Source organism: Dreissena polymorpha, chromosome 10 (genome assembly GCF_020536995.1).
Source record: "Dreissena polymorpha isolate Duluth1 chromosome 10, UMN_Dpol_1.0, whole genome shotgun sequence".
Lineage (NCBI taxonomy): Eukaryota > Metazoa > Mollusca > Bivalvia > Myida > Dreissenidae > Dreissena > Dreissena polymorpha.
This window is the reverse complement of record NC_068364.1, coordinates 70,508,641-70,534,868: the sequence shown is the minus strand read 5'-3', so window position 1 is coordinate 70,534,868 and position 26,228 is coordinate 70,508,641. Positions and strand designations below refer to the sequence as shown.

General features: G+C 38.6%; 1 protein-coding gene across 1 annotated transcript in view; it reads left to right on the top strand.

The window, feature by feature from the left end:
* Positions 1-26,228, top strand: part of LOC127847116 (activin receptor type-1-like) — a 99,289-nt gene that overhangs the window by 22,370 nt on the left and 50,691 nt on the right. The window contains exons 2-3 of the mRNA XM_052378750.1: positions 21,645-21,773; positions 24,510-24,749. Of these exons, the coding sequence (XP_052234710.1) occupies positions 21,645-21,773; positions 24,510-24,749 (369 nt within the window). The remainder of the gene's footprint in view (positions 1-21,644; positions 21,774-24,509; positions 24,750-26,228) is intronic.

The window sequence follows — 26,228 nt, the reverse complement described above, 5'->3', positions numbered from 1 at the left end:
ACTACTACTACTACTACTACTACACCACCACCACCACCACCACCACCATTCACAGTGACAAAAAACGTATTCACACAATGGCTGCTACTACAACTTATAGCCCATATAGGGGGGCATGCATGTTTTACAAACAGCCCTTGTTTCTATGGGATTTTAACCACAACTGTTCATGTTTATCTCCGACACATATTTTTAGGTCACCTGTCATGAAGTGACACAGTGAGCTTATGTGATCGTGTGATGTCCGGCGTCTGTTGTGCGTGCCTGCGTGTGTCCGTGCGTCCGTCCGTCAACAATTTGTTTGTGTAGACAGTAGAGGTCACAGTTTGCATCCAATCTTGATGAAATTTGGTCAAAATGTTTATCTTGATGAAATCCGGTTTGTGATTGTATTTGGGTCATCTGGGGTCAAAAACAAGGTCACTAGGTCAAATAATAGAACAACCTTCTGTAGACAATAGAGGTCACAGTTTTCATCCAATCTTTATGAAATTTGGTCAGAATGTTTATCTTGATGAAATCTGGGTTGGGATTTCTTCTTCTTCTTCTTCTTGGCGTTCGCTCTACACGATCACACCAGTTTCTTCAATAAATGATGTGGTCCGTCTCAGGTCATCCACGTCTCCATAAAGTTTCTGATGGAGGGTTGGGGCCACTTTGTAGCTCGCTCCTGGTCGTGACGTTTACATCTTTGGAGGATGTGTTCAGCTGTTTGGTCTTCTGTGCCACACGGACAGGTCGGTGACGGGGCCAGTCTGTATTTTTTATGCATGTGTGCATTGAGTCGGTTGTGCCCTGATCGGAGTCTGACCATTATCACTTGCTCTGCCCTGCTTAGGAGATGATATGCATCTGCCTCTTGTCTTGGCCGGGTAAGTGATTTAATGATGGTAACTTTCTCCTTGTAGCTTACTTGCACAGGTGGCTGATCTAACTGAGCACCTTGTTTTGCCAGTTGGTCAGCATCTTCATTTCCGGCCACTCCACAGTGTGCTGGGATCCACTGGAGGGTCACGTTTAGGTTGGTGCTGATTCTTTGTAAGGCATTTGCAAGCTGAGGAACCTTGTTGTTGGTCAGGGCTTCTAATACAGACATGGCATCTGTAAAGAAGACTATCGAGTTGACATCTTCGGTCGAGTCTTCAATCATTGACACTGCCTTCATGAGGGCTAAAGTCTCTGCTCTGTAGTTGCTACAGTGTGTTCCGGTTGCTGCATGATGTGTTTCTCGTTTTCCGGATGGGTACAGAATGACGATGCCAGCACCTCCATTTATGACTGCTCTAGTGGCAGAACCGTCTGTGTAGACATGAGTCCATGCCTCTCTTGGGTATTCGTCATCGATCATGGCAAGTGTGAGGCTCTTTCTGATATGCTCATCCTCTTGTTTACCTGGCTGTAGGTGAGGAACACTGGATCTTACTGCAACATTTAACAGGTCATTTTGTAATGGATCTATGATGTCTTCTTGACCAAGCGGAGTGGTGGGGATGGTCAGATCCGTTGCATAGGCCTTGTCCAGCTTCTTAGCTTCGTGTACAAAGCTGCTACGCTTGATCCGATTTTTGGTGTACCCTTTAACTCTGGCTGACATGGGGTGATCCGTTAGACATTTATACTTCTCTGTCTGAAGCAGGATTTTGACATCTCTTCTTTCTTGAAGTGGTTGTATTCCTGTTATCTTTTCCATGAAGGCAATTGGTGTGGACTTGGTTGCTCCTGTCATGATGCGCAGAGCTTGGTTCTGGATTTTATCCAGAGCCTGGCGATTGGATTTGGCTGTGGAAGACCATGTGGGGGAACTATACTCTAGTTGGGGTCTCACTGTGCCTTGATAGACTGTCTTGAGTATGTGCTCATTTGCCCCCCATGTAGTTCCCGCAAGCTTTCGCATCATTGCAAGTTTTCTTCGGGCCCTTCCTTCTGCTTTCATGAGGTGTGGCTTCCACGTTTGCCTCTTGTCAAAGGTGACTCCCAGGTACGTGGTCTAGTCTGCTTCAGTCATAGGAGTGTCTCCCATTCTCACCGTCCCTGCTTTCTGTTTTGATGACAATGTGAATAGTGTGGTGGATGATTTCTCTTTGTTGATCATTACACACCAGTCTTCAGCCCATGCGGTAAGTTTGTCTATTGCTTCTTGCATTCTGTATGTGGCTGTGGTGGCATGCTCTTCTTTGCACCATAACACAAGATCATCAGCATAAAGTGCCGCCTTCACTCCCCTTGGCAATTCAGACACAAGATCGTTGATGAAGAGTAAGAAGAGCGTCGGGGACAGGACTCCTCCTTGTGGGACACCGTGCCGTAGAAGGAACTTCTTACTGCTTCTTTGGTTCAAGTTTACTCTTGCCCTTCTGTTGAATAGATAGGACTTGATCCACTTCAGCATGTTTCCTCCAACTCCATTCCTCATCAGTTTGACTTGGAGTCCGTCAGTCCAGACTTTATCGAAGGCCCTTTGAAGGTCTATCCATGCTGTCAGGACAACCTTCTGTTCCTGGAAAGCATCTTCAATTTCTTGTGCCAGGTAGGTAGTCTGGTCCTCGGTGGAGCGGAATTGCCTGAATCCAGCTTGTTGTTTTGCAAGTAAGTCGTTCGTCTCCAGATACCATTTAAGGCGTGCATTTACAATTCTCTCCATCGTCTTCCCAACACAGCTAGTGAGGCTTATTGGACGGAAGCTTCCAGCCTGCTTCGGATCCTTGCCTTTCTTGTGGATAGGTATCATAATGGCCTCTTTCCAGACTTGGGGGAGTTGGCCTTGTGTCCAGCTGTGGTTGAAGATGTCTAGGAGTTTGTGCATTGCTGAACTGCCTAGATGGGTGATCATTTCATTGGTCACATTGTCTGGTCCTGGAGACTTCTTTAATTTCAGCTGCCTGACTGCTGTCTGTAGTTCGTGCAGGGTCAGGCTTTGGCTCATGCGGTCTGATGTCACATCATCTGTTTTCCTGTCCCTTTGTTCTCTTCTTACTTCTCTCTGTCTCTCTCTACTGACAGGAATGTCACTGACATCTTTGTAGTTGCTGGCAAAGACATTTGCCGCTTGTTTGCCTGTCAGCAGCTCTCCATTCTCTTCCAGAGTTACTGAGCCTCTCGCTTGGACTTCATCGTCATTCAGCTGTTTCGTTAACCTCCACAGCTTACGGCCATCTCGCTCCAGGTTGAGTGATGCTGTTTTGTTTCTCCAGCTCTTTCTCTGGGCTTCAAGTTTGTGCCGCAGGAATATTGCCTTGGCTCGCTGTAGTGAGAGGTTGCTTTCTTGTGAGGGGTTGCTTTCTGCTTCCACCCTGGCTTCTGTCAACTTAGTCTGGAGGTCTTCCAACTCCCTACTCCAGTATGGTTTGTAGTCTTTTCTGGCCCCACGTGGTATCGCCTTCTGTGCTGCGTTTAGTATGCATGCATTGAAGTCTTTCACAACTTTGTTTATATCTCTACCATCCACTCTGATATCACTGCAGAGGTCATCACTCAGACGTTTGTATAAGGTCCAGTCGGCCTTCTTGTAGTTCCATCTGGGGATGCTTGAGGATGAAGAGGTAGAATGGTTTATGATGAGGTGAACTGGACGATGGTCGCTTCCTCCTAGTTGTTCACAGACTTCTCTCTTGATATGCCCTTGGATATCTGCAGTGCAGAAAGCTAAGTCAGGGGTCGACGTTGTGTGCCATCTCCTAGAGTAGAAAGTTGCCAGATCTCCAGGCTGGTTGATAAGATTAAGCTTGTTTTCATCTTGCCAGTTCTCCACTTCCTCTCCGCGTCGGTCCATGTGGTCATATCCCCAGCTTTGTGAATGACTGTTGAAGTCGCCAACAACAATGAAGTTAGATTCTGCTGTTGGGATACTGTCTAGGGAAAGAGCTTTGTCATTTGGAGAGTAGAGATTCACAAGCTTCAGATTGAAATCGTTCTTCCTGAGACTCAGAACCTGGAATTCAGAGTCATCCATATGAGTTTTAGTCTGGACTACATTGATGTTGTTCCGGACTAATGTCAGGATGCCTCCTTTCTTTCTGCCTTCTCTGTCACATCGGAAACTCTGGTATCCTCTGACCTTGAAGGATTTCGCTGGCTGCAGATGAGTTTCCTGAATGCAGCAGACATTTATGTCCTGTTCATGAAGGATATGTTCTAGCTCTGTCTTTTTGTTAAAGACTCCTTCTGCGTTCCAATGCATCACCTTGAAAGGATGATGTTGGTCTTTTCTCCTCCTAGGCTTATTGTAGCCAGCTTTCTTTCCTCCTCTTCTCTTGGCTTGTTGTGGAATGAAGGAGGGACCCCCAGTAGCTGTGGGTGGACTCTGTCGAGGCTCAGAGCCCGGCACTGAATCTCCCTGGTGGGATCTCAGAGACTCAGCACCACATCGAGTAACACCGGTTGATTGTGTAGACATAGCGATGTACATGACGTCATGGTTTGTTAAGGGAGTGCCAATGGCCTAACGTCTCCGATTTCAACTCCCTAGGTTTTCTGTCGGGGTTACCTCAACCTTAGCCTTTGCCGATCCAACGACAAACCACAAGGCAGTGGTTTCCTACTTAACCCTGTAGGCGGGGAACCTTATATCCCTGGGAACACAGGGGCCATTTTACCCTTTGGCTGGGGGTCTGTTCATGGGCATCAGGGCATTTCCATACGCCGGTGGGCCTGGCATGCCGCATGTCTGGGGGCAGACCACCTCCGAGTCCCTGTAGTTCAGCCTGAGGCCGCGAGGTACTCAGTTGACGTGTGTCGCCACTAGGAGGCACTACATAGGACTTGTCTGTAGAGAGGCTATGTACTGGCCGTGAAGACTTACGCACTTCAGCTTCATTTTCGCACAGGGCTAGCCAGCGGTATAGGCTGAAAGTGAAGGTGACAAGCACGCAGGGCCCAACACTACACACAAGACGCATCAACAGACCATTTGACACACGGTTGGGATTTTATTTGGGTCATCTGGGGTCAAAAACTAGGTCACTAGGTCAAATAATAGAAAAACCTTGTGTAGACATTAGAGATCACAGTTTTCATCCAACCTTTATGAAATTTGGTCAGAATTCTTGATGAAATCTGGGTGGGATTGTATTTGGGTCATCTGGGGTAAAAATCTAGGTCAAATAAATAGAAAAACCTTGTGTTGACAACAGAGGTCACAGTTTTCATCCAATATTTTTGAACTGTGGTCAGAATGTTTATCTTGATGAAATCTGGATTGGGATTGTATTTGGGTCATCTAGAGTCAGGAACTAGGTCACTAGGTCAAATCATAGAAAAACATTGTGTAGACAATAGAGGTCATAGTTTTCATCTGATCTTAATGAGTCAGGTGAGCGATTCAGGGCCATCATGGCCCTCTTGTCTCAATTTTTTCCGCTTCTCGTTTTGACAACCTTTCTAATTTTTTCTGTTCCCTGTCGTGGCGATATTTTAAAATAGAACCCTTTTCCATTTTAATATTTCAGATGAACTTTTACTGAAATACACGCTTGATTGACAAATGGTAAATTTTGCCTAAGGCTTCTGATCACGAAATTCGGAATTATTCTGTTAATTAATTAAAAAAAAAATCTGTTTATTTTTAATTAAATATAAGAAGTATTAGAATTAACCAGTGATGTAATATTGTTTTATTGATATTTACATTAAGATTCACGGAATGACCAATATATTTAACAGTTTTATTCACTTTTAATCGATTAGCTATTAGAGCACTGACAACGACGAAAAGAGTGCAGCCGATTTCGAGAATTATTTTTACTGTGCCCGTGACGTCATTTTTTATTGTCAAAATGAAAGTGCAGTTTCTTTGTGTATTAACATATTTTTTGTTCGTTCATTTGACGAATGCATAATAATTGGGAAATTAGCAGACTTTGCTAACGAAAGTGTTGTACATAGTGTTCTTGAACAAACAATGATGGCGTAGCTTTTGGTAAATTCCAGCACATACCTACATGATGAAGGATGTTCACGTATTAATGTGGGTACCGTTATTAAAACTGGGTTTATTATGATGATTTATAACTCATTTGAACTTTTTCTAAAACCTGGCAAGCATTTTGTGTTTAAAAGCCACCTTTTAGCATCCGAAAAAAATCGAGATTTTTTTTTTGTTTCGTCAAAAATTGGAGTCGGCGAGTCCGAAAACTGTTTCATTAAAAATTTCTGGCCTAAAGATATAAACACACTCAAAACTGAACAGCGGTAACTCAAGGGAAAAGGCCAAAGTGACGGTTGCTGACAAGTTTCCGCTGTTCTTAAATCACTACTTTTTAGATGGTTGATCAGTTAGTAGTATTGCTATTTGCTAGGTCGTTACCCCACCGGGCAGTCTTTCGCACACATTGCAAAACAAAGGCAATATAAAAATATAAATATCACTAAGCATAATAACATACATTTGTAAGTAACTTCTTTATTAATACAAAATAATATCTTAAAAATTGATTTCATTTTAAACATGGTTCTAAACTAAATATATGACTTTATGAACGATAGAGTTTTTGTTTACTCATGCATCTCGTTCATTCAGTAAATCCAACATTTCTTATGACATTTATTACAGTGCTTTCCACAGGCCATTTAAAGGAACCTTGCCACTGCGCTTGAATTTCAAAGTCATAGTCAGCGGGGAGCTTCAAATTTACGGTCTAGTGTATTTTTCAGCACCTACTCTGTAGACCCTCTTAAGTTCAAAGCAATATCGACTTCGCCAAATTCCTGAGAGTTTCCCAAATAAAGTCCGCCTAAAAGCAGAGCTTCGGTGTATTGGAAAATCGATAATGGCCAATTAGAGCGCACCCTTAGTGCATGAGCGACAGCACTTGTAGGCAGTCAAAACTTGCAGTAAATCCATTAGGGCTGCAACGGGTACCCGAAATATCCGATGATATCGGATCCTACTTCAGATTCGCGGGTACGGATCCATCCCTGGAAATTTCGGTTCCAAGTATTTATTTTTATAGTTGTATGTAACCTAGCGCTGTTTTCACGAGTATTGTTTTTTATACAGACTGGTTCCATTTAAATGATAAAAGAAACGTATAATAGTCGATATTTATTGACGTGTGACAGTCAAATAGCAGATCATTCGAGATCCTTCGGCTTTTATTGTATTAAGAGTGTCATTTGCGACAATTCAAAATCATGGAGGAATTACAAATGCAATTCATAATGGCAATAAGTAAGTTTTCAATCCTTATTGTCTTTCTGAGTTGTATTAAAAACAACGGTAGTGGATCCAGTGTGTCTGGAATGTAATTCAGGTAAATTTTGCATAATTTCGCGACCTGTCCAATTGAGTTCCTGCATCATGTAAATTGTAATGTCTTGAAAGCATCATCTACCAAGTTTAAATGCTATCTTGTGATGCAAGGACCCTCACTGCCCAGTGAGAGAGTCTTCTTCACAGCAGGAGATCTCGCCAGTGCTCATTGGGCTTGCCTGGACCCGGACAATATTGAAATGCTAATTTTTGTGAACAAACAAACTATTAAGTGAATAATTGTTAAGGTTTCGTTTTATTAGCTCATCTATTTTTTGAAAAAAAATTATGAGCTATTGTCATCACCTTGGCGTCGGCGTTGGCGTTGGCGTTGGCGTTGGCGTTGGCGTTGGCGTCGGCGTCCGGTTAAGTTTTGCGTTTAGGTCCACTTTTCTCAGAAAGTATCAATGCTATTGCATTCAAACTTGGTACACTTACTTACTATCATGAGGGGACTAGGCAGGCAAAGTTAGATAACTCTGGCGTGCATTTTGACAGAATTATGTGCCCTTTTTGTACTTAAAAAATTGCAAATTTTGGTTAAGTTTTGCGTTTAGTTCCACTTTTCTCAGTAAGTATCAATGCTATTGCATTCAAACTTGGTACACTTACTTACTATCATGAGGGGACTGGGCAGGCAAAGTTAGATAACTCTGGCATGCATTTTGACAGAATTATGTGCCCTTTTTATACTTAGAAAATTGACAATTTTGGTTAAGTTTTGTGTTTAGGTCCATTTTATTCCTTAAGCATCAAAGCTATTGCTTTCATACTTGCAACACTTACTAACTATCATAAGGGGACTGTGCAGGCAAAGTAATGTAACTCTGACTGGCATTTTGACAGAATTATGTGCCCTTTTTATACTTAGAAAATTGAAAATTTGATTAAGTTTTGTGTTTAGGTCCACTTTATTCCTACAGTATCAAAGCTATTGCTTTCATACTTGCAAGATTTATGAACTATCATAAGGGGACGGTGCAGGCAAAGTTATGTAACTCTGACTGGCATTTGGACGGAATTATGGGCCCTTTATACTTAGAAAATTGAAAATTTGGTTAAGATTTATGTTTTGGTCACTTTACCCCTAAAGTATCATAGATATTGCTTTCATACTTGGAACACTCACAAACTATCATAAGGGTACAGTAAAAGGACAAGTTGCATAACTCTGGTTGTCATTGTTACGGAATTATGGCCCTTTTTTGACTTAGTAACTTTTAATATATGGTTAAATTTTGTGTTTCGATCCACTCGAAGTATCAAGGCTATTGCTTTCAAACTTCAAATACTTACATGCTATCATGAGGTTACTGTACCTGGCAACTTGAATTTTACTTTGACCTTTGAATGACCTTGACTCTCAAGGTCAAATTATTAAATTTTGCTAAAATTGCCATAACTTCTTTATTTATGATTAGATTTGATTGATACTTTGATGAAACTACTCTTACCTGACATACCACAATAGACTTCACCCAAACCATCCCCCGTGCCCTCCCCCCCCCTCCCCCCCCTCCCCCCCCCCCCTAATTTTTTTTTTTTTTTTTTTTTTTTATAAGATCATCTCACAAATGACCACCACACCCTCACACTATACCCCCACCCCACCCCCCCCCACCCCCCCCCCCAAATTTTTTTTTTGATTTTTTTTTTTTTTTTTTTTTTTTTTTTTTTTTAAGATCATCTCACAAATTATCACCACACCCTCACACTATACCCCCCCCCCCCGATTTTTTTTTTTTTTTTTTTTTTTTTTTCGCTTTTTTGGAAGATAATGTAATAAATGTCCACAACCCCACACTATACACCCCTCTTCACTCCACTCCTCCCTCCTTTGTGATTGAAAATGAGAGTCCCTTCACCTTTAAAAAGAAAATAGATGAGCGGTCTGCACCCGCAAGGCGGTGCTCTTGTTTTGACATTGCTTCAATGTTAAATGAGAACTTTGTTATGTTTGTTTTGTTAATAAATGTTAAATGTTTTTTAGTCAAATTATACTTCTAAAACCATTGATTTCTTTAATTTAGACAGAAACTTTCTCTTATATGAGGGATCCGGAAAAACTGTAAGAAAGCATATTTGGATTCGGATTCGTATCCGAACAAATTTTTTGGATTCGTTGCAGCCCTAAAATCTATGCAGCAGAGGAGTGACGTAATTGCCATAAGTGTTTGATTTTGTGACAGTTTGTTGGCTTTGTTTTCTACCAGGCCCTTGGTCACCAAGGTGAACATCTCAACGATGAAATCTCAGCAAGTTGCTTAGAAGATTATGGCAACCGGGTGGAATTCTTGTTGAAGTTGTGCATTTCATGCATAATATGGTCACACCATTTATTTGACTCAAAAAGCGTTTTAACAAATTATTGTTAAATTCATTGCACACAGCTATAAATGTTTTGTTGAATTCTTTAATGAGCATAATTTAATTTTAATCTGAAACACACTACCAAAATTTAAAGTTAATGCCACTTAAATAATAATGCTAGCTTTAAATAAACAGCGATTCATGTATAGTGTGTTTTTTTGTTTCAATAAAAAAATGCAAAAATTATGCTGACATGTACAACATCAATTGTTGGTTTATTTATTGTTGTTTAAAATTGGGAACAGCATATCAGGCGATTACAAGTGTTCAGTGGAAAAATACCTGTTGGGGTTGGACGTTATTTCCTCAAAATTTTCTTAAAATAGTCACACATGCTTAAATAATTTGATACTTAATAAAAATGGCTAAGGCTTGTGTTTATGAAATTCTTGAGCACTTTTATCCTCAATATTTACCAGAATATGCTTTTTAAAATGGAATATACAGGATTATCCAGTAATGAATAGTGACGGGAAAAACACCTGCACATGCTTTGTTGTTATGACTGCAGCAGATAATTGCTTCTAATTCACATTGTTATTTTTACTTGCACCTGTTTCAATTTGTGTTTTTTTCAACTCGAGTCGACTGACGCGTGACCGTTGTTGTTAGTTTAAAAATGTCTTTAGAAGTGAAATATTCTGGCTGTTATGGACAGTTGACTGTTCTCATGTGTAACAAAGAGTGATTTTCAGCGATGGAAATCCAAACTGACCATTGTCTGCAGTTGACCGTTGTTCTCAGTTGACCCCTAGGTCAGTTTTGACTGTACTATCCTGTCTATTAAAGGATACATATGATACATTTTTGTCCCCTACCGGTGAAACCGGAGGGGACTTACGGTTTGCGCTCTGTCAGTCCGTCACACTTTTCTGGCTCCTGCAATAACTTTAAAAGTTCTTAATATTTTTTTATGCTATATGGGGATTATGCACGTCATTTCATTTTGTTTCTACGCCACGCTTCTACGGTCACGCCACGGCCAGAAAGTTAGTAAGCGGGGCTGCATCGTGTGTTCATGTGGAGTATTGCCGAGGCCAGCGGCATCGATCCGCGCAACAACACCAAGTCTGTATTAACCTCACGTACTTTTGAGTGCAAAGATATACACCTGCATGTACATTTGTGTAGCGTCAAAACCTAGATTTCCGCAAATTACGCTACTTTCATAAGTATTATTTTGACGTTTTAATAATCGGATATGATTTTTATATGATGCTTTAAAGACTTTTTATATAAAAGCATGTCCTCAAATATATTCAACACGTTATGCACCTTAACAAATTATCGTTGAATTAATCACACGCAACTGTAAATGTTTCATTCGATTCTCAAATGAGCATTATTCAATTTGTAATCCGAAACATGCTTCCGAATTTTAATGCTAATGCCACATTGACATTTTAATTCTAGCGTCAAATAAACAGTGCTTTATCCTTTGTCTCAATAAAAAGCGCGCGAAAATTATGCAGACATGTAGATTATCGCATGGAAAGTATGGGAGTATTTTGTATTGTATAAAAACATGAACATCACGTCAGTTGAAAAAACCTGCCCCGATTGGATGTTTTTTTCATCACATCTTTAAATAGAAACAAATGCCAAAATTTATTTGACACTTAAGAAAAATGGCGAATGTTTGTATTTCTTGAAATTCATGAGAACGTTTATCGTAACTATTTACCAGAATTTGCTTTACAGCTGGAATGTAAGGGATTTACGGGTAATGAGTAGCGACGGGAAAAAAAGTAAGTGTGCAGTAATAGATATTTTAAATAAATCATAATTTTAAATATTATTATAATTGATCTTTTAAAATTTATTGACTAATAATTTTTTAAGATTTTTATTTTATGATGCGCATTGACTCGGGGCCATATCGCGGATAGCGACTTGCCTCGGCGGACAGATACGAAGCATCGCGGCGAAATGCGATGTGCCGCCACATACTGACACAGCTTCAACGGCCGACTCGGCATCGACTGGTTGCGCCTTGACTCTGCGGATCGCGAAATATGCTTGTTCCGCGTTGGCTGTACTGTACGTTAAGAATCTTGGTTGCTATGGCAACAAATAGTTAAAAAAAACAAATAATAATTTACAATGGTGAAGTTTCACCAGTTGTGGACCATATTGCTTGGCAATCTCTTGTGAAATTTTGTTTTCATTTGTTTCAATCTCTAAAGCAAGCTTTCGAAGGTTAACAAAGGTTAAAGAAGTCATGAAACGCCATTATTGCTAGTGAATATATAATATAATCATTAATTTGTCTTTGTATACAAAAGCCGTCTACAAATCTTTGAAAAGTGTGCACAATTTTTAATTATTGTGTAAATAACAAAACACTTAGTATGGTATTGATTAACCCTTTACTTCTTACATGTACATACACATTTAAACGTGTTTGTAGTCCCTTAGAAAGTTACATTAAATTAAATACCTTTCTTACCAACCCTTAGTTACTGATGAGCAGCAAACAGCATAAAACCTGAACAGAATACGAGTTTCTCGCAGACTGTTCTGGTTTTATACTAGTTGCAAATGCAATTTTCACTCTGCTTCTAAGTGGGAAAGGGTGAAAGAAATAGAGGCTCTGACAATCGCTTTAATTATTACTCTGAGTGACAGTTTGTCCTAGTAATAGACAATTTTTTGTTCAATATCATAAATGGGTCGTTTATCCTATAATAACGTCCATAAAACTTTACAAAAACAGTAAAAACACATCTGTAACACTTACACAATTCAGTGATTTCAGTTTTGCACTCTGTAGGTCGTTTACATTATCCTTAATCAATATTAACCGTTTGCATGCTGGGAAATTTGTTGTCTGCTAAAATGTCGTCTGCTGAATTTCTAAAATTAGCATATTCTTCGATTTTTTTTCATAGAATACTATCAGAATAGCAAACAGTTTGGATCCTGATGAGACGCCACGTTTTGTGGCGTCTCATCTTGATCCAAACTTTTTGCAAAGGCCTTCAAAATTCGGTTCAAGCACTGAAAGAGTTAACAACTGACAGACACAGGCGGCTTATATTCCATCGCGTGTATTTGACTCGCAGTATATTTTTATAAAAGATTTCGAACTTTTTTAAAAAATCATTCATTTTGACATTTTGTTGCCACTTATAAAAATGTGATGCCATTTGAGACAATGGCAGCAAAATCTGGTAATTGACGATAGATGTGTTTCAGAATTTCATAAACACAAACATGATTTGGAAGTAGAAGTGACTTTAATTTTGGAAATTCAAAAATCGTGTTACTATATCCAATATTGCGTTTCCATAATGGATTTGGTTCGCAAAAATTTTGCGTTGTTGAAACAGCTTTTGGTTTAACAGGGTCAATCTGGTTTGCAAATTTGTTTATTGCTATTTAGTTTGTGAAAAAAAATCCAAGCAATTAATTTTATTTTTATTGAAGGTTAAGTGGCAGCTGAGGAAATACAAACATATGATTTTCTAAACTTTATTTTTATACCAAAACCTTTTTTTCATGGGTGGATTCTTTAACCAAGAGATAAAAAAAAACACTATGGCCTTACTGTGTGTATGCTGCATTGTTTTCTAAGGTCACAAAATAACTATTGGCACCTGACAAAATATAAGTCTGTGTTGAACTAATCCCACAATAAAAACAAGTAGGATTTTGGATGATTAACTGATACACTGAACTCAACATTGGTTTCTTGAATATGTTAGCAATAATTTGCAAAACACTTAAACATCTGGCTGATTGGTTATGTCACCTAGGCGGACTAGTCTTATTCATTAAATTCTCGTAATTCTCCTTTTGTGATTCCACTTGATCAGTATTATGGGAACTTGTTCAAATGTTTTAAGTGGAATTGTTGGGCTAAAATTTACTTCATAAGCATGTGTAAAGTACCTGGAGGTTTTGTTTAAATCACGCTCCATAAGTTTGGTGACAACATTATTGTAATAAGCTTGCTTTATTCGCAAAACACACAATCAGTCTCTCTTTTTTTTTTACAGGGCCAAGGTTTTATTTTGGACTAATTACTAATTACCAGTGATTCTAAATACTCTAAGGATTTTAATATTTTGTTAAACTTTGCTGAAGCATGTACATAAATTTAGTTGTAATTTTTGAAACCTCAAAGACTAAGTCGATCAGCAAAAACAATTTAATTGTCCCAGTGTGTCGTTGAAAGCTCCTTAAGTAATATTTTAAACAAAAAGTAGCTTAAATAATATTGTATACTCTCTTAAAATAATGAAATATGGTATGGGAACACCAATGGCATGCATGTGGTTGGTTGGCCGGCAGCCTGGAAAATGGTTTGGCCCAGGAAAAAGGCATAATCAATATTTCCAAAATCAACTCATCATCAAACTTGGTGAAAAAGTTTTTGTGGCGTAATATTTTTGCCAAATTTGATAACTGAAAATATTGCATGAAGCTTCTCAGATTATGGTCCTTGAATTGATAACAATTTGCAAATAATTCTTGTCTGATCCATGTCAAGGTCACTGTTACTCTAGGTGGAAAAAATGGTTTTGACTCCATAATTTTTGTTTTGAACATGGTGTTAACTCTTTCAGTGCTGGAACCGAATTTTGAAGGCCTATGCAAACAGTTTGGATCCAGATGAGACGCCACAAAGCGTGGCGTCTCATCAGGATCCAAACTGTTTGCTATTCTGATAGTATTTTTTGAAAAAAATCAAAGAAAATGCTAATTTTAGAAATTCAGCAGAGGACATTTTAGCAGACGACAAATTTCCCAGCATGCAAAGGGTTAAATTGAACTTGTGTGTGTTGGTAGCTGACCTGCATACCTTACTTTGTTCGCATTTGTGGCCAGTCTGGATAAGGTCAAGGTCACTGTAAATGAAAATTGAATAACTGCTCCAACTTTAGTTTGGATGGTAGAATGGCACTTAAATTGTGTGCTTGCTAGTAGACCTAGCTTTGGATTGCATATGGGTCAGCCAGGTTAAGATCACTGGGCCAGTAAGGCCTAGCTTTGGATTGCTTATGGGTCAGCCAGGTTAAGATCACTGGGCCAGTCAGACCTAGCTTTGGATTGAATATGGGTCAGCCAGGTTAAGATCACTGGGCCAGTCAGGCCTAGCTTTGGATTGCATATGGGTCAGCCAGGTTAAGACCACTGGGCCAGTCAGGCCTAGCTTTGGATTGCATATGGGTCAGCCAGGTTAAGATCACTGGGCCAGTCAGACCTAGCTTTGGATTGCATATGGGTCAGTCAGGTTAAGATCACTGGGCCAGTCAGGCCTAGCTTTGGATTGCATATGGGTCAGCCAGGTTAAGATCACTGGGCCATTCAGACCTAGCTTTGGATTGCTTATGGGTCAGCCAGGTTAAGATCACTGGGCCAGTCAGACCTAGCTTTGGATTGAATATGGGTCAGCCAGGTTAAGATCACTGGGCCAATCAGGCCTAGCTTTGGATTGCGTTTGCGTATGGGTCAGCCAGGTTAAGATCACTGGGCCAATCAGGCCTAGCTTTGGATTGCGTTTGCGTATGGGTCAGCCAGGTTAAGATCACTGGGCCAGTAAGGTCTAGCTTTGGATTGCATATGGGTCAGCCAGGTTAAGATCACTGGGCCAGTCAGGCCTAGCTTTGGATTGCATATGGGTCAGCCAGGTTAAGATCACTGGGCCAGTCAGGCCTAGCTTTGGATTGCATATGGGTCAGCCAGGTTAAGATCACTGGGCCATTCAGGCCTAGCTTTGGATTGCATATGGGTCAGCCAGGTTAAGATCACTGGACCAGTCATACCTAGCTTTGGATTGCATATGGGTCAACCAGGTTAAGATCACTGGGCCAGTCAGACCTAGCTTTGGATTGCATATGGGTCAGCCAGGTTAAGATCACTGGGACAGTCAAGCCTAGCTTTGGATTGCATATGGGTCAGCCAGGTTAAGATCACTGGGTGAGTCAGGTCATTGTCACTGTTGATAAGAATGGAAAAATGTTCAATAAATTACGTTTGGATGGAGGTATTATGCTCAAATTGTGTGTGATTTTTAGAATTGTATTCCTGTTTTATAAACAATTTGCGTTAAAGTCACTTTTGCTTTTAATAGATCAACGGTTTACACTTAACTTTAGTTTTATGAGGGAATGGTGCTGAAATTATGTGCCTTGTTTGTTACAAAATTGGGACCTAGCATGCAAATGCATTTTGAAGCAGTCAGATCAAGCAGGGATATTTTTTTTCTTTAGCAAGGGCCTTATATAAGCCCCATCCCCCAAAAGAAAGGCCCCTTCTCCCGAGAGAATTTCTTTAAAATAAAGCAATTTTCCCCAAATTTTAAGCTTACTTTGGGAAATTTCTTTCCCTTTTTCAGTTTTGTCGATATTTTTTTCCTGAAAATGGAAGACCAGGTCCTTTCCTCTAATCAAGAAAAAAAGCCCTGGGTCAAGTCAAGGTCACTGGTCCTTAAAATAGAAATACTGTTCTGCTCTTAGAATTGGGTTTTGATGGAGATATTGTGCACACTGATGTACATGTTTGTAAATAATGATTTATAGTGTCACTTTTAAATTCAAGATCTATATATGTTGCTGGTACCTAATATATGGTATGAATCACAAAAAAACAGGATGGCTCTGCATCAAATCAATTTTACTGAAAATACAAAGACCTTGTCAACGTGTTTTAATATTGCTGTGTGTAAACATTTGATTAATGTTAATGTATCAATTTAATGGTAAGCATTTTAATAGAAGTTTATTTGTCAAAGCGTTGACTAAATCAACATCCATATTTTAGTTAAATTTTGACAGTTTGGTTTGTTTCACTGTATCAATACATGTGGGTCTGTGACAAAGCTCAAGTTGCTACTGTAATGCGAATTGGATCTCTTAAAAACTCAAAATCTGAATATTGTATTAAATGTAAATTTATTTGGACATCTGATGGGGCTAAAACACTAGGAATGAACTTTTACAATCAACACAAACTTAATGTTGAAAAGAACCTAATGCCGAAGATTAAAGAATTTGAAGCCTGCTTAAAACAGTGGCAACATCGAAAACTCACTTTAATGTGAAAGGTTACTGTTATAAAAACTTTTGCTTTACCAAAATTTAGTTCCATTTTCAGTTCTCCCAAATCCAACAAAGGAAGTATTAGATGGATTAACAACAGCTATGTTTAAATTTATTTGGGATGATAAGCCCGATAAAATTAAAAGAAAACGATTTACTCAACCTTATGAAAGTGGAGGCCTAAAGCTTACAGACATTCACTATTTTTTTAACGCCATAAAAGCGGGCTGGGTAAAAAGATTTTTCGATACAAATAATCATGGCAAATGGAAACTCCTGTTGCACGAAAAACTGAAAAACTTTGGAACAAGTCTTATATTTGAATGTAACTTAGATGAAGCTATAATAAAAAACGTAAGTAAAGAAAATGTATTCTTGAAAGATATGCTAACCGCATGGCAAGGCATCAAAAACCAATATAATAGTTCACAAAGAAGTATCCCTGTATGTCATCATGTGTTATGGAATAACAAAGATATAAAAATCAATAACAAATCCATCTTTCTAGTGAACTGGTATAATAAGGGTGTAAAAACAATTGGACAGTTATACAATTATCGAAGAAATACATATTATACATTTAATGAGATTCAATACTTATATAACATAAATACACAAGAATGTTTAAATTATTATTCACTATTATCCGCGATTCCAAACGAATATAAAACAATATTACATACACAAGGGATGAATACATTAACATTGCCAGAAAAAACTTTTCGTAATGTAATAGAGAATACCAAACAAACAAACAAAACACTTTATAGTATACAACAAAAATCACAAATTACAAATGACAACAGTACTGAAATGAAATGGAAAAAACAATTGAATCTAAACGAAAATACCGACTGGAGAATTATATATATAATTCCTTTTAAGTCAACAATTGATACATATCTGCGTAACTTCCAATATAAATTCTTATTTCGAATAATACCAACAAATAAATTTTTAACAAAATGCGGACTGAAAGAGTGTAGTTTGTGCGAGTTTTGCCAATCAGACATTGAAACAATTGACCACTTATTTTGGGAATGCGCTCACATTCAAGAATTATGGACAAAACTGCAGTACTTTCTAAAACAAGTGAATATTGAAGTAAAATTAAACAAAGAAATGGCCTTTTTTGGCATTATCGACAAAAACGTTTACAGCGATGTTTTGAATTTTATATTAATTTTAATAAAAACATTCATATTTAACATGAAAATTAAAAAATGCATCCCAAACTTCAATATTTTTAAGAATTATCTTAAGCTAAAAATACAGACAGAAACAGAAATTGCCCTCATTAAAAACAAACATGAAAAACATAATCAAAAATGGATCCACTTTATTAGATATTTTTCAACCAATACTACTTAGATAACTTCTTTGAAGACATATGTGCCCATAATCTTAACACTAGTATGTTTTATGTTTTTATTAAACGTCAACCTAACGTATAACTTTAACCCAAGCTAGAATTGAGAGCTTTTTTATTATGATTTGAACATGTTTGAAAATGTTATGTTTATATTTTTTTTCAAGAACCGTCTAAACACATTGTTTGTTGAGTGTGAATGCGTGTGTGTGCTTATGTGTATGTGTGTGTGTGTGTGTATGTCTGTGTGCGTGTTTTGTGTAACAATATATGTTGTTTGTGTAAAGACTTTTATGAATGTTTACACTGTAGCATATTTCTATATACTTATGTACAGCTCAAAATAATTTGAATGAATGTGACTTTTATTTTATAAAACCCATGTTTTTATATTTGCAAATGTTACTGGTGTCAATATAAATATCAAACATGGAAAAATAAATGAGAAAAAAAAAGTTGCTACTGTTGACTTAATTTGCAAATATATATACAACTCTGCAAATGCCCAGATGTGTCATTTATAAGGTTTCATTGGATATTGGCTCTCCACTAAGTTTGATCAAAACCCTGGGGTCAAAACTGACCACACATAGGGGGTAAAAAAGCTTACATAGACTTTTATAGAAAATAACTGTGTATGTAATTTTGTTTTATGGTTTTTTACCTACTCAAATTATGCTACTCTGTCAATACTGGCAAAGCACCAGGGTCCAATTATTGTTCATTGTTACAACCTGCTACATCAATCTGCACGCAGAGTTGTCGTTCCTTGCTCTCACATACAACTCTGCGAAATGCTTAGCCCTCCATTTTGTCTATAAAATAGGTAAAACCGAACAAACGCATTCAATGTATATTTGATTGGATATTTAAGATCGCATGCATTAAATTAAGAAATATGACTTTTAAATGTACGATAAATTGTGCAAAAACTTGCGAGTTTTAATGCAACTCTTTGGAACTAATTTATTGCCCATTTACGCAGATGGAATCATTCCACGCACTTCACAAATGTAAACAATTGAACATATTTTTTTTTTGAGTGACGTTAGGAATTGCTTCGACGTGTGTATGTATGTTGGTTTCTTATTAACATAAAAAAAACATATCAATTTTATAATAATGAATTAAGACAGATATAAGATATCATGGTATGAGATGGTTTTCTTTAATGCAGTGAATGCAATGTAACCGTCGTGCAAGAGATTGTTTAGTATTCTGTAACCTCAATGATGAACGCTTGGAATGATCATGACATAAATGAGACGCTTTCATAACAATAGTCCGTTCTGAGCCCAACACAGAGGTGAATGTAATGTTACCGTTGTGCAAGAGATTGCCTGCTACATATCACAACATGTGGCGTTTTGAGAAGGGGGTGTGTTAATATTGTGAAAAGCTTAAGTTACTGCGATTCTTTTATTTTCCCAATTTGAAAAAGTACCGGTACCAGCCCAATTAGGAAAAATGTGCTAGAAAAACCCTGATATTGGGAAAATTCGGGTTTTGAAGTCTTCATATTGGGAAATTGGTGTATTTGAATTTTTGCTCACAAATACTTTAAAATTGATAACTTGGTGTTGTCAAGTTGTCAATATTAATATTAACTTAGGTTTAAGCCATAGAGCTGAAACTAACTAAATGTTATTTATAAAAATAAAAATTAGGGGGGGGGGGGGGCTTCAATTAGGATTTTTTTTTACAGCAATAGGGAAATTGTTTGTTTTTTCTTAATTGGGAAAGTGCCTTTTTCCGGTACTTTATAAAGAATGAAAAAAATCTCTGAGTTAGCAGGTTTCTCAATAACTTTTGAGCCAACAGGCCAAAATGTGAAACCAACAAGCCTTCTAGGGGGGTCCAGGGGCATGCTCCCCCTTAAAATTTTTAAATTGAGTGCTTGATTTCCTGCATTTCGGACCATTTTTTTGGCTATTATCATGGTCAACCAGGCACTTAAATTTGAGCATTTTTTGTGCATTTTATGAATTTAGCTTTTTTAACTAACAAATTGTTGTTGTTGTAATTCTAATATGCTGTCGAATGTAGCTATCAACTCTTAGTGCTAACAAGATTTATGACATTTTAGTTAACGGGAATGTAATGTTAGACTGAACTGTGTGTCTAATGATACAAATGTCATTATTATGTCTCGAAAATTCAAATCAGTAAAAAAACGCGCGTTAAGGGAGATAATCCAGCGACGTCTTTGCTTAATAGCAAAAAAGTAGCAAAATTACCGAAAAGACACGCAAATTTCGAAAAGTCAATTGCCGATTTTCCGAATCTGAGCGATTTTCAACTGGCCAAAATCTGATTTCAAACAGCCGATTTGGCCGGCGGCCGGCTCTTATTGAGAACCCTTAGTTAGGACTGGGCCCAGAATGGATAGATTTATAACTTAATGCCTGGGGTTCCTTGCTTTTAATGCACACATTAAAAAAATCAAGGTCTTTTGATCGACCTTTATATTTTCACACTTTGAAAAGTGTTTCCATCCTGAAAGTTTAAACTAACTAAGACTATTACTCAAAGATTGAGAATTTCCTTAGCTAATTGGCCTTGTTAAGTGCTAAAATATGCCTTTAGTAAGGGTTTGTGTTCGATCAGCAAACAAAGGAAAGAAAGCTGGAAACACTTTATTGTGGTGATCAGCAAGGAAAAGTATTGTGGAACTGCCTTAAGTGTTTGAAAAAAGCAAACAAGAGTGAAACCAGAGCCTTTGTTTGTGAACAGACCAGATTCTTGTGCAAATACTTTATATTCGATATTTGTTTTCAAATGTATGTATGTAACCTGTGAGATCGTTAATTAAGGAGTTCTTTCATTTTTGGATCAGTTTTACTACAGTGGACCTTAGATATAAGCATCCGCCTGGGAGAACTGGGCTAAATGCATCTGAGTAAAGTGACATCCCGCCTGGGAGAACTGGGCTGAATGCATCTGAGTAAAGTGACATCCTGCCTGGGAGAACTGGGCTGAATACATCTGAGTAAAGTGACCTCCCGCCTGGGAGAACTGGGCTGAATGCATCTGAGTAAAGTGACATCCCGCCTGGGAGAACTGGGCTGCCTTGGAGAACTGGGCTGAATGCATCTGAGTAAAGTGACATCCCACCTGGGAGAACTGGGCTGAATACATCTGAGTAAAGTGACATCCCACCTGGGAGAACTGGGCTGAATGCATCTGAGTAAAGTGACATCCTGCCTGGGAGAACTGGGCTGAATACATCTGAGTAAAGTGACATCCCACCTGGGAGAACTGGGCTGAATACATCTGAGTAAAGTGACATCCCAGATAAGCCAGATTAGCCCTTTGCATGCTGGGTAATTTGTCATCTGCTAAAATGTCGTCTGCTGAATTTCTAAAATTAGCATTTTCTTTATTTTTTTCAAAGAATACTATCAGAATAGCAAACAGTTTGGATCCAGATGTGGCGTCTCATCTGGATCCAAACTGTTTGCAAAGGCCTTCAAAATTCGGTTCCAGCACTGAAAGAGTTAGGGCTACACTTTGCGCTTTTATGGAACTTTTTCATTTAAAGGAAGTCTCTTCTTACAGAATATCAAGTTTAGATGGATTGATCTCTGCCCTGTACTGTGCATCTGATTTCCAGGTGCCAGGACTGACTGTATTGGGGGGTTTCATTGCCCAACGGGATCGCGAGCCTGTCTGTCCTATGAGCAAACGTGTGATGGACTGAACCACTGTGAAAATGCTGCGGATGAGGATACAGCGTATTGTGGTGAGTGTGGGTTTTACCCTCTACCACTTAGATACGTATTTTACCAATTAGATACCTTTTTTGATGCATTTGTATTCCCTTAGACAGTTACATTCAATTGAAGATACCTTTCTTACTATACTCAAGTTTTAAAGGCTTCATTTTCCACCCTAAGATACTAATGCGCATCATAAAACCTGAACAGACTACGGGTCACTCGCAGACTGTTCTGGTTTTATGCTGTTTGCACATAGCCATTTTCACTTTTTATCTGAGTTAAAAAGGGTTAAGGGTTAAGGAAAGGGTTACCTGGCCTCATGCTGCCAGATGACAGCTCACAAATTTAAAGTGGCCATCCGCTAGTGGGCACATGCACATTTCCTGACATCTGGTTTATGATTGGAGTTCATCTAAGAAATTTATGAGGTGAACCCCCACAGAGTATGAGAGGAGGTACTGTATTGTAGAGCCTCTGTCGGGTGACAAGTTAATCTGCATACATGTACAATTGGGCTGTGCTCTGTGAAAAGGGGTTTAATGCATGTGCGCAACGTGTTATCCCGGATTAGCGTGTGCTGTCTGCACAGGCTAATCAGGGACAACTCTTTCCACTTTAAAATGTATTTTTTTAGCGTATTAAGGAAATCTCTTCTTAGCAAAAATTAGCTTAGGCGGAAAGTGTCCTCCCTGATTAACCGGTGTGGACTTTACAGGCTAATCTGGGATGACACTTTATGCACCCCCTTTTCACAGAGCAATTATATAAAAGTTTTTGGAACCAACTACCTCAACATGTCTCTGATTAAATTGAAACTTAGTTATGTGCCTTTGAACTAAGCCATTGTTAATGGCTGTAGCCTAAAATGTTCTTAGGTTGTGGATCAAACTACTTCCTCATAAATCAAGCAATTGCATCTAAACTCAAAATATGTCATCACCATACAGGGCTTTCCTTAGACCTAAAATCTCAAGAGTCCATAACTTTCGCACGTCTTTGAACGGAGCAAACATAAAGTAAAACAGGGTTTGGTGTACAATGTATTCAGCTTTGGAAATACATTCTGACATATTGTGAAAGTATTTCTCAAAATATGCTTTACAGTGTATTGTGGATATAGATGTTATTATTATCAGGGATCATATTTTTTTCGGTTTTGTCGGTCCTAGACCGATTGGGGTCATGAAAGACAGATTGAAAATCCCAAACAGTCGGTCCGATTCTGATTGCTATTAAAATTCCCATATCATGAAATCGATTACACAGTGTACATGTTTACACACCCTTATGACATTCTTATCTCGATTAGGTGTGATAAACCATTTGCTGCAGTCTCTAAACCGGTCAGGACCGGTTTATTGCACGTCAGACCAAGAATAAAAAACTTGTGATAGCAGATTAAAGACGCATCCGAAAAGACGCGTCTGAATGCACGCGCTGTAACTAAACAAAACATGCCGATACATTTTCCACCAGCGTAATAATCCGGTAATATTATTATGAATGAATGTCGCGGATCTGATCGACAGAACAGCCGAAAGTTATTTTTATCGGCGGAACTTCAAATAAAATAGTACACAAGAAAAATAATATACATTGAATAAATCTTTAGTAAAACCGTGTAAGAATCAAAATAAAACGTGTACTTTATACTTTTTTGTTGAATAACTCACGGCCGGAAAATTAGATGCGTGGTTTCAAATGCTTCGCTCTCGTGATCAAATCCCTACGCATCTAAACTATCGGACGTGGGTTATTTGACAACAAATTATTTCTTAATTATTTGGTTTGTTGTCAGTAGCCAACCTACGCACATACATTTGTTTGGTTTAGTGCATGTTTGTAAGATATTATCGAGTCGACAACAATTAAAAATATCGGTATAGACTTACACGGATTAATAATATTGACAACGATGAAAAAAGTCTGATAAAACAGCACACGAAACAACAATGAAATACCAAATGATAAAACCAGTTGAGAAAACTCGTTCCGTTTAAAAAAAATGCCTAAGGGAATTTTACTTGAACATGTATTATACCACCTTCATGAATGGCAAAATCAATGGTATATATTTTAACGTAATTTGTCATGATTTCGGAGACACATTTTCGGATACTTTTCCCCATTTATATCCGGACCGATTGATGTTGCGGGAAAATATGATCCCTGATTATTATATATTGGATATCATTAAAACTGACGCGGGCGAGTCCATTCTGTTTTTGTGGGTTTAATACATGTCTTTTCCGCAAACAGCTGATAACAAACGCTTTGATAACTAATGGAATGTTGATACACGCGTCATCCAACCAGCAGTGTTTTAATTGGTCATTTCTAGATTTCTCAATGGGCCAAACTCTGCCTACTGGGCGGACTTGTGCTTCAATGATTGGAAATGGGCGATAACGGTTAGCGTCTACCAAAAGAGATACTCCGCCCCAAGCCAATTATGGCTTAGTCTAAAAAACTTTTGATCTCGTTGACGCAAGTCCGTATATATGCCTCGGTCAAATGTGACGCATGACGTAATTTTCTCACGAGTCAAACAAGGGTCTTCCGTAATTTTCAAGCGTCAAAACCCGGAAGCTCGGATCAAAGGAAAGCCCTGCACCATGCAGTACACTTTATGCAGTATATACTAACTGAACCACACTTCCAGAATTACGTACCCTTGAACTCAGCTGACAAAGCAGTGCAAAGGTATTGGTCACGTTTTTTATGAAGGCTTTAAGCTCTAAGATATGCGCTGTTCACAGGTACACAAGTGTGTCCAAGCACCATGTTCGCCTGCTCGAACACGACGTGGCGTCAGTGCATCGATATGCAATACCGCTGTGACGAGGAAGTGGATTGCCTCGACGGGTCCGATGAGTGGTCAACGACGTGTGGGTGTGGGGTGTCCAGCTTCACTTGCCACAACGGAAAATGTTTGTCCAACGAGCTCTATTGCAACAGCATCGACGACTGCGGGGATGGCACAGATGAACTCATGTGTGGTAAGAATACAGTCTAAATTCAAACTTAGGACTAAGTTTTTTATGAGGAAAGGGAACATACTTTTTATGCCCTGTCTGTCTGTTTGTCTGTCCCAAAACTTTAACCTTGGCCATAACTTTTTCAATATTGAAGATAGCAATATGATATTTGGCATGCATGTGTATCTCATGGAGCTGCACATTTTGAGTGGAGAAAGGTCAAGGTCATCCTTCAAGGTCAACGGTCATTTTTTGTAAAATAGCTGCCGTGCGGCTTCAAAGCGACCCAGTGGGTGGCATTGTGTTTCACAAACACAGCTCTTGTTTTAACATACATTTTTATGCCCCCCTTCGAAGTAGAGGGGGTATATTGCTTTGCTCATGTCGGTCGGTCTGTCGGTCCGTCCACCAGGTGGTTGTCAGACGATAACTCAAGAACGCTAGGGCCTAGGATCATGAAACTTCATAGGTACATTGATCATGACTTGCAGATGACCCCTATTGATTTTGAGGTCACTAGGTTAAAGGTCAAGGTCACGGTGACCAGAAATAGTAAAATGGTTTTTGAATAATAACTTAAGAACGCATACGCCTAGGATCATGAAACTTCATGGATAGATTGATCATGACTTGCAGATGACCCCTATTGATTTTGAGGTCACTAGGTCAAAGGTCAAGGTCACGGTGACCCGAAATAGTAAAATGGTTTCCGGATGATAACTCAAGAACGCATACGCCTAGGATCATGAAACTTCATAGGTAGATTGATCATGACTCGCAGATGACCCCTATTGATTTTGAGGTCACTAGGTCAAAGGTCAAGGTCACGGTGACCCGAAATAGTTTAATGGTTTTCGGATGATAACTCAAGAACGCATACGCCTAGGATCATGAAACTTCATAGGTAGATTGATCATGACTTGCAGATGACCCCTATTGATTTTGAGGTCACAAGGTCAAAGGTCAAGGTCACGCTGACCTGAAATAGTAAAATGATTTTTGGATGATAACTCAAGAACGGTTTTGCCTAGGATCATGACACTTCATAGGTACATTGATCGTGACTAGCAGATGACCCCTATTGATTTTCAGGTCGCAAGGTCAAAGGTCAAGGTCACAGTGACAAAAATCGTATTCACACAATGGCTGCCACTACAGCCCTTGTTAAGTATTTGGGAAAAACAAATTTTATGATCAGCGCAATGAAAAAATCCTTAAGTTAAAATGAGATGTTTTAAGTGCTTAATTTATAGCAAAACTGGTTAAAGTGCATCTATTATGACCTGAAGCAAACAAGTTCTAGTACTACTAGAAGGAAACAAGCACCGTTTTTCACATTTGTAGTTGAAATCAACTTGCAAGGGTGTAAAATGCCCCTCACCCTCTTAAATTGTCGAATAGATTTTTTTCTCTGAGCAAATTGATATTTGAAATACTCACCGAAGTTGGGTGAATGTTTTTCAGGTCAGACCAGAGCTCCAGATAAGGGTCGTATTTTCG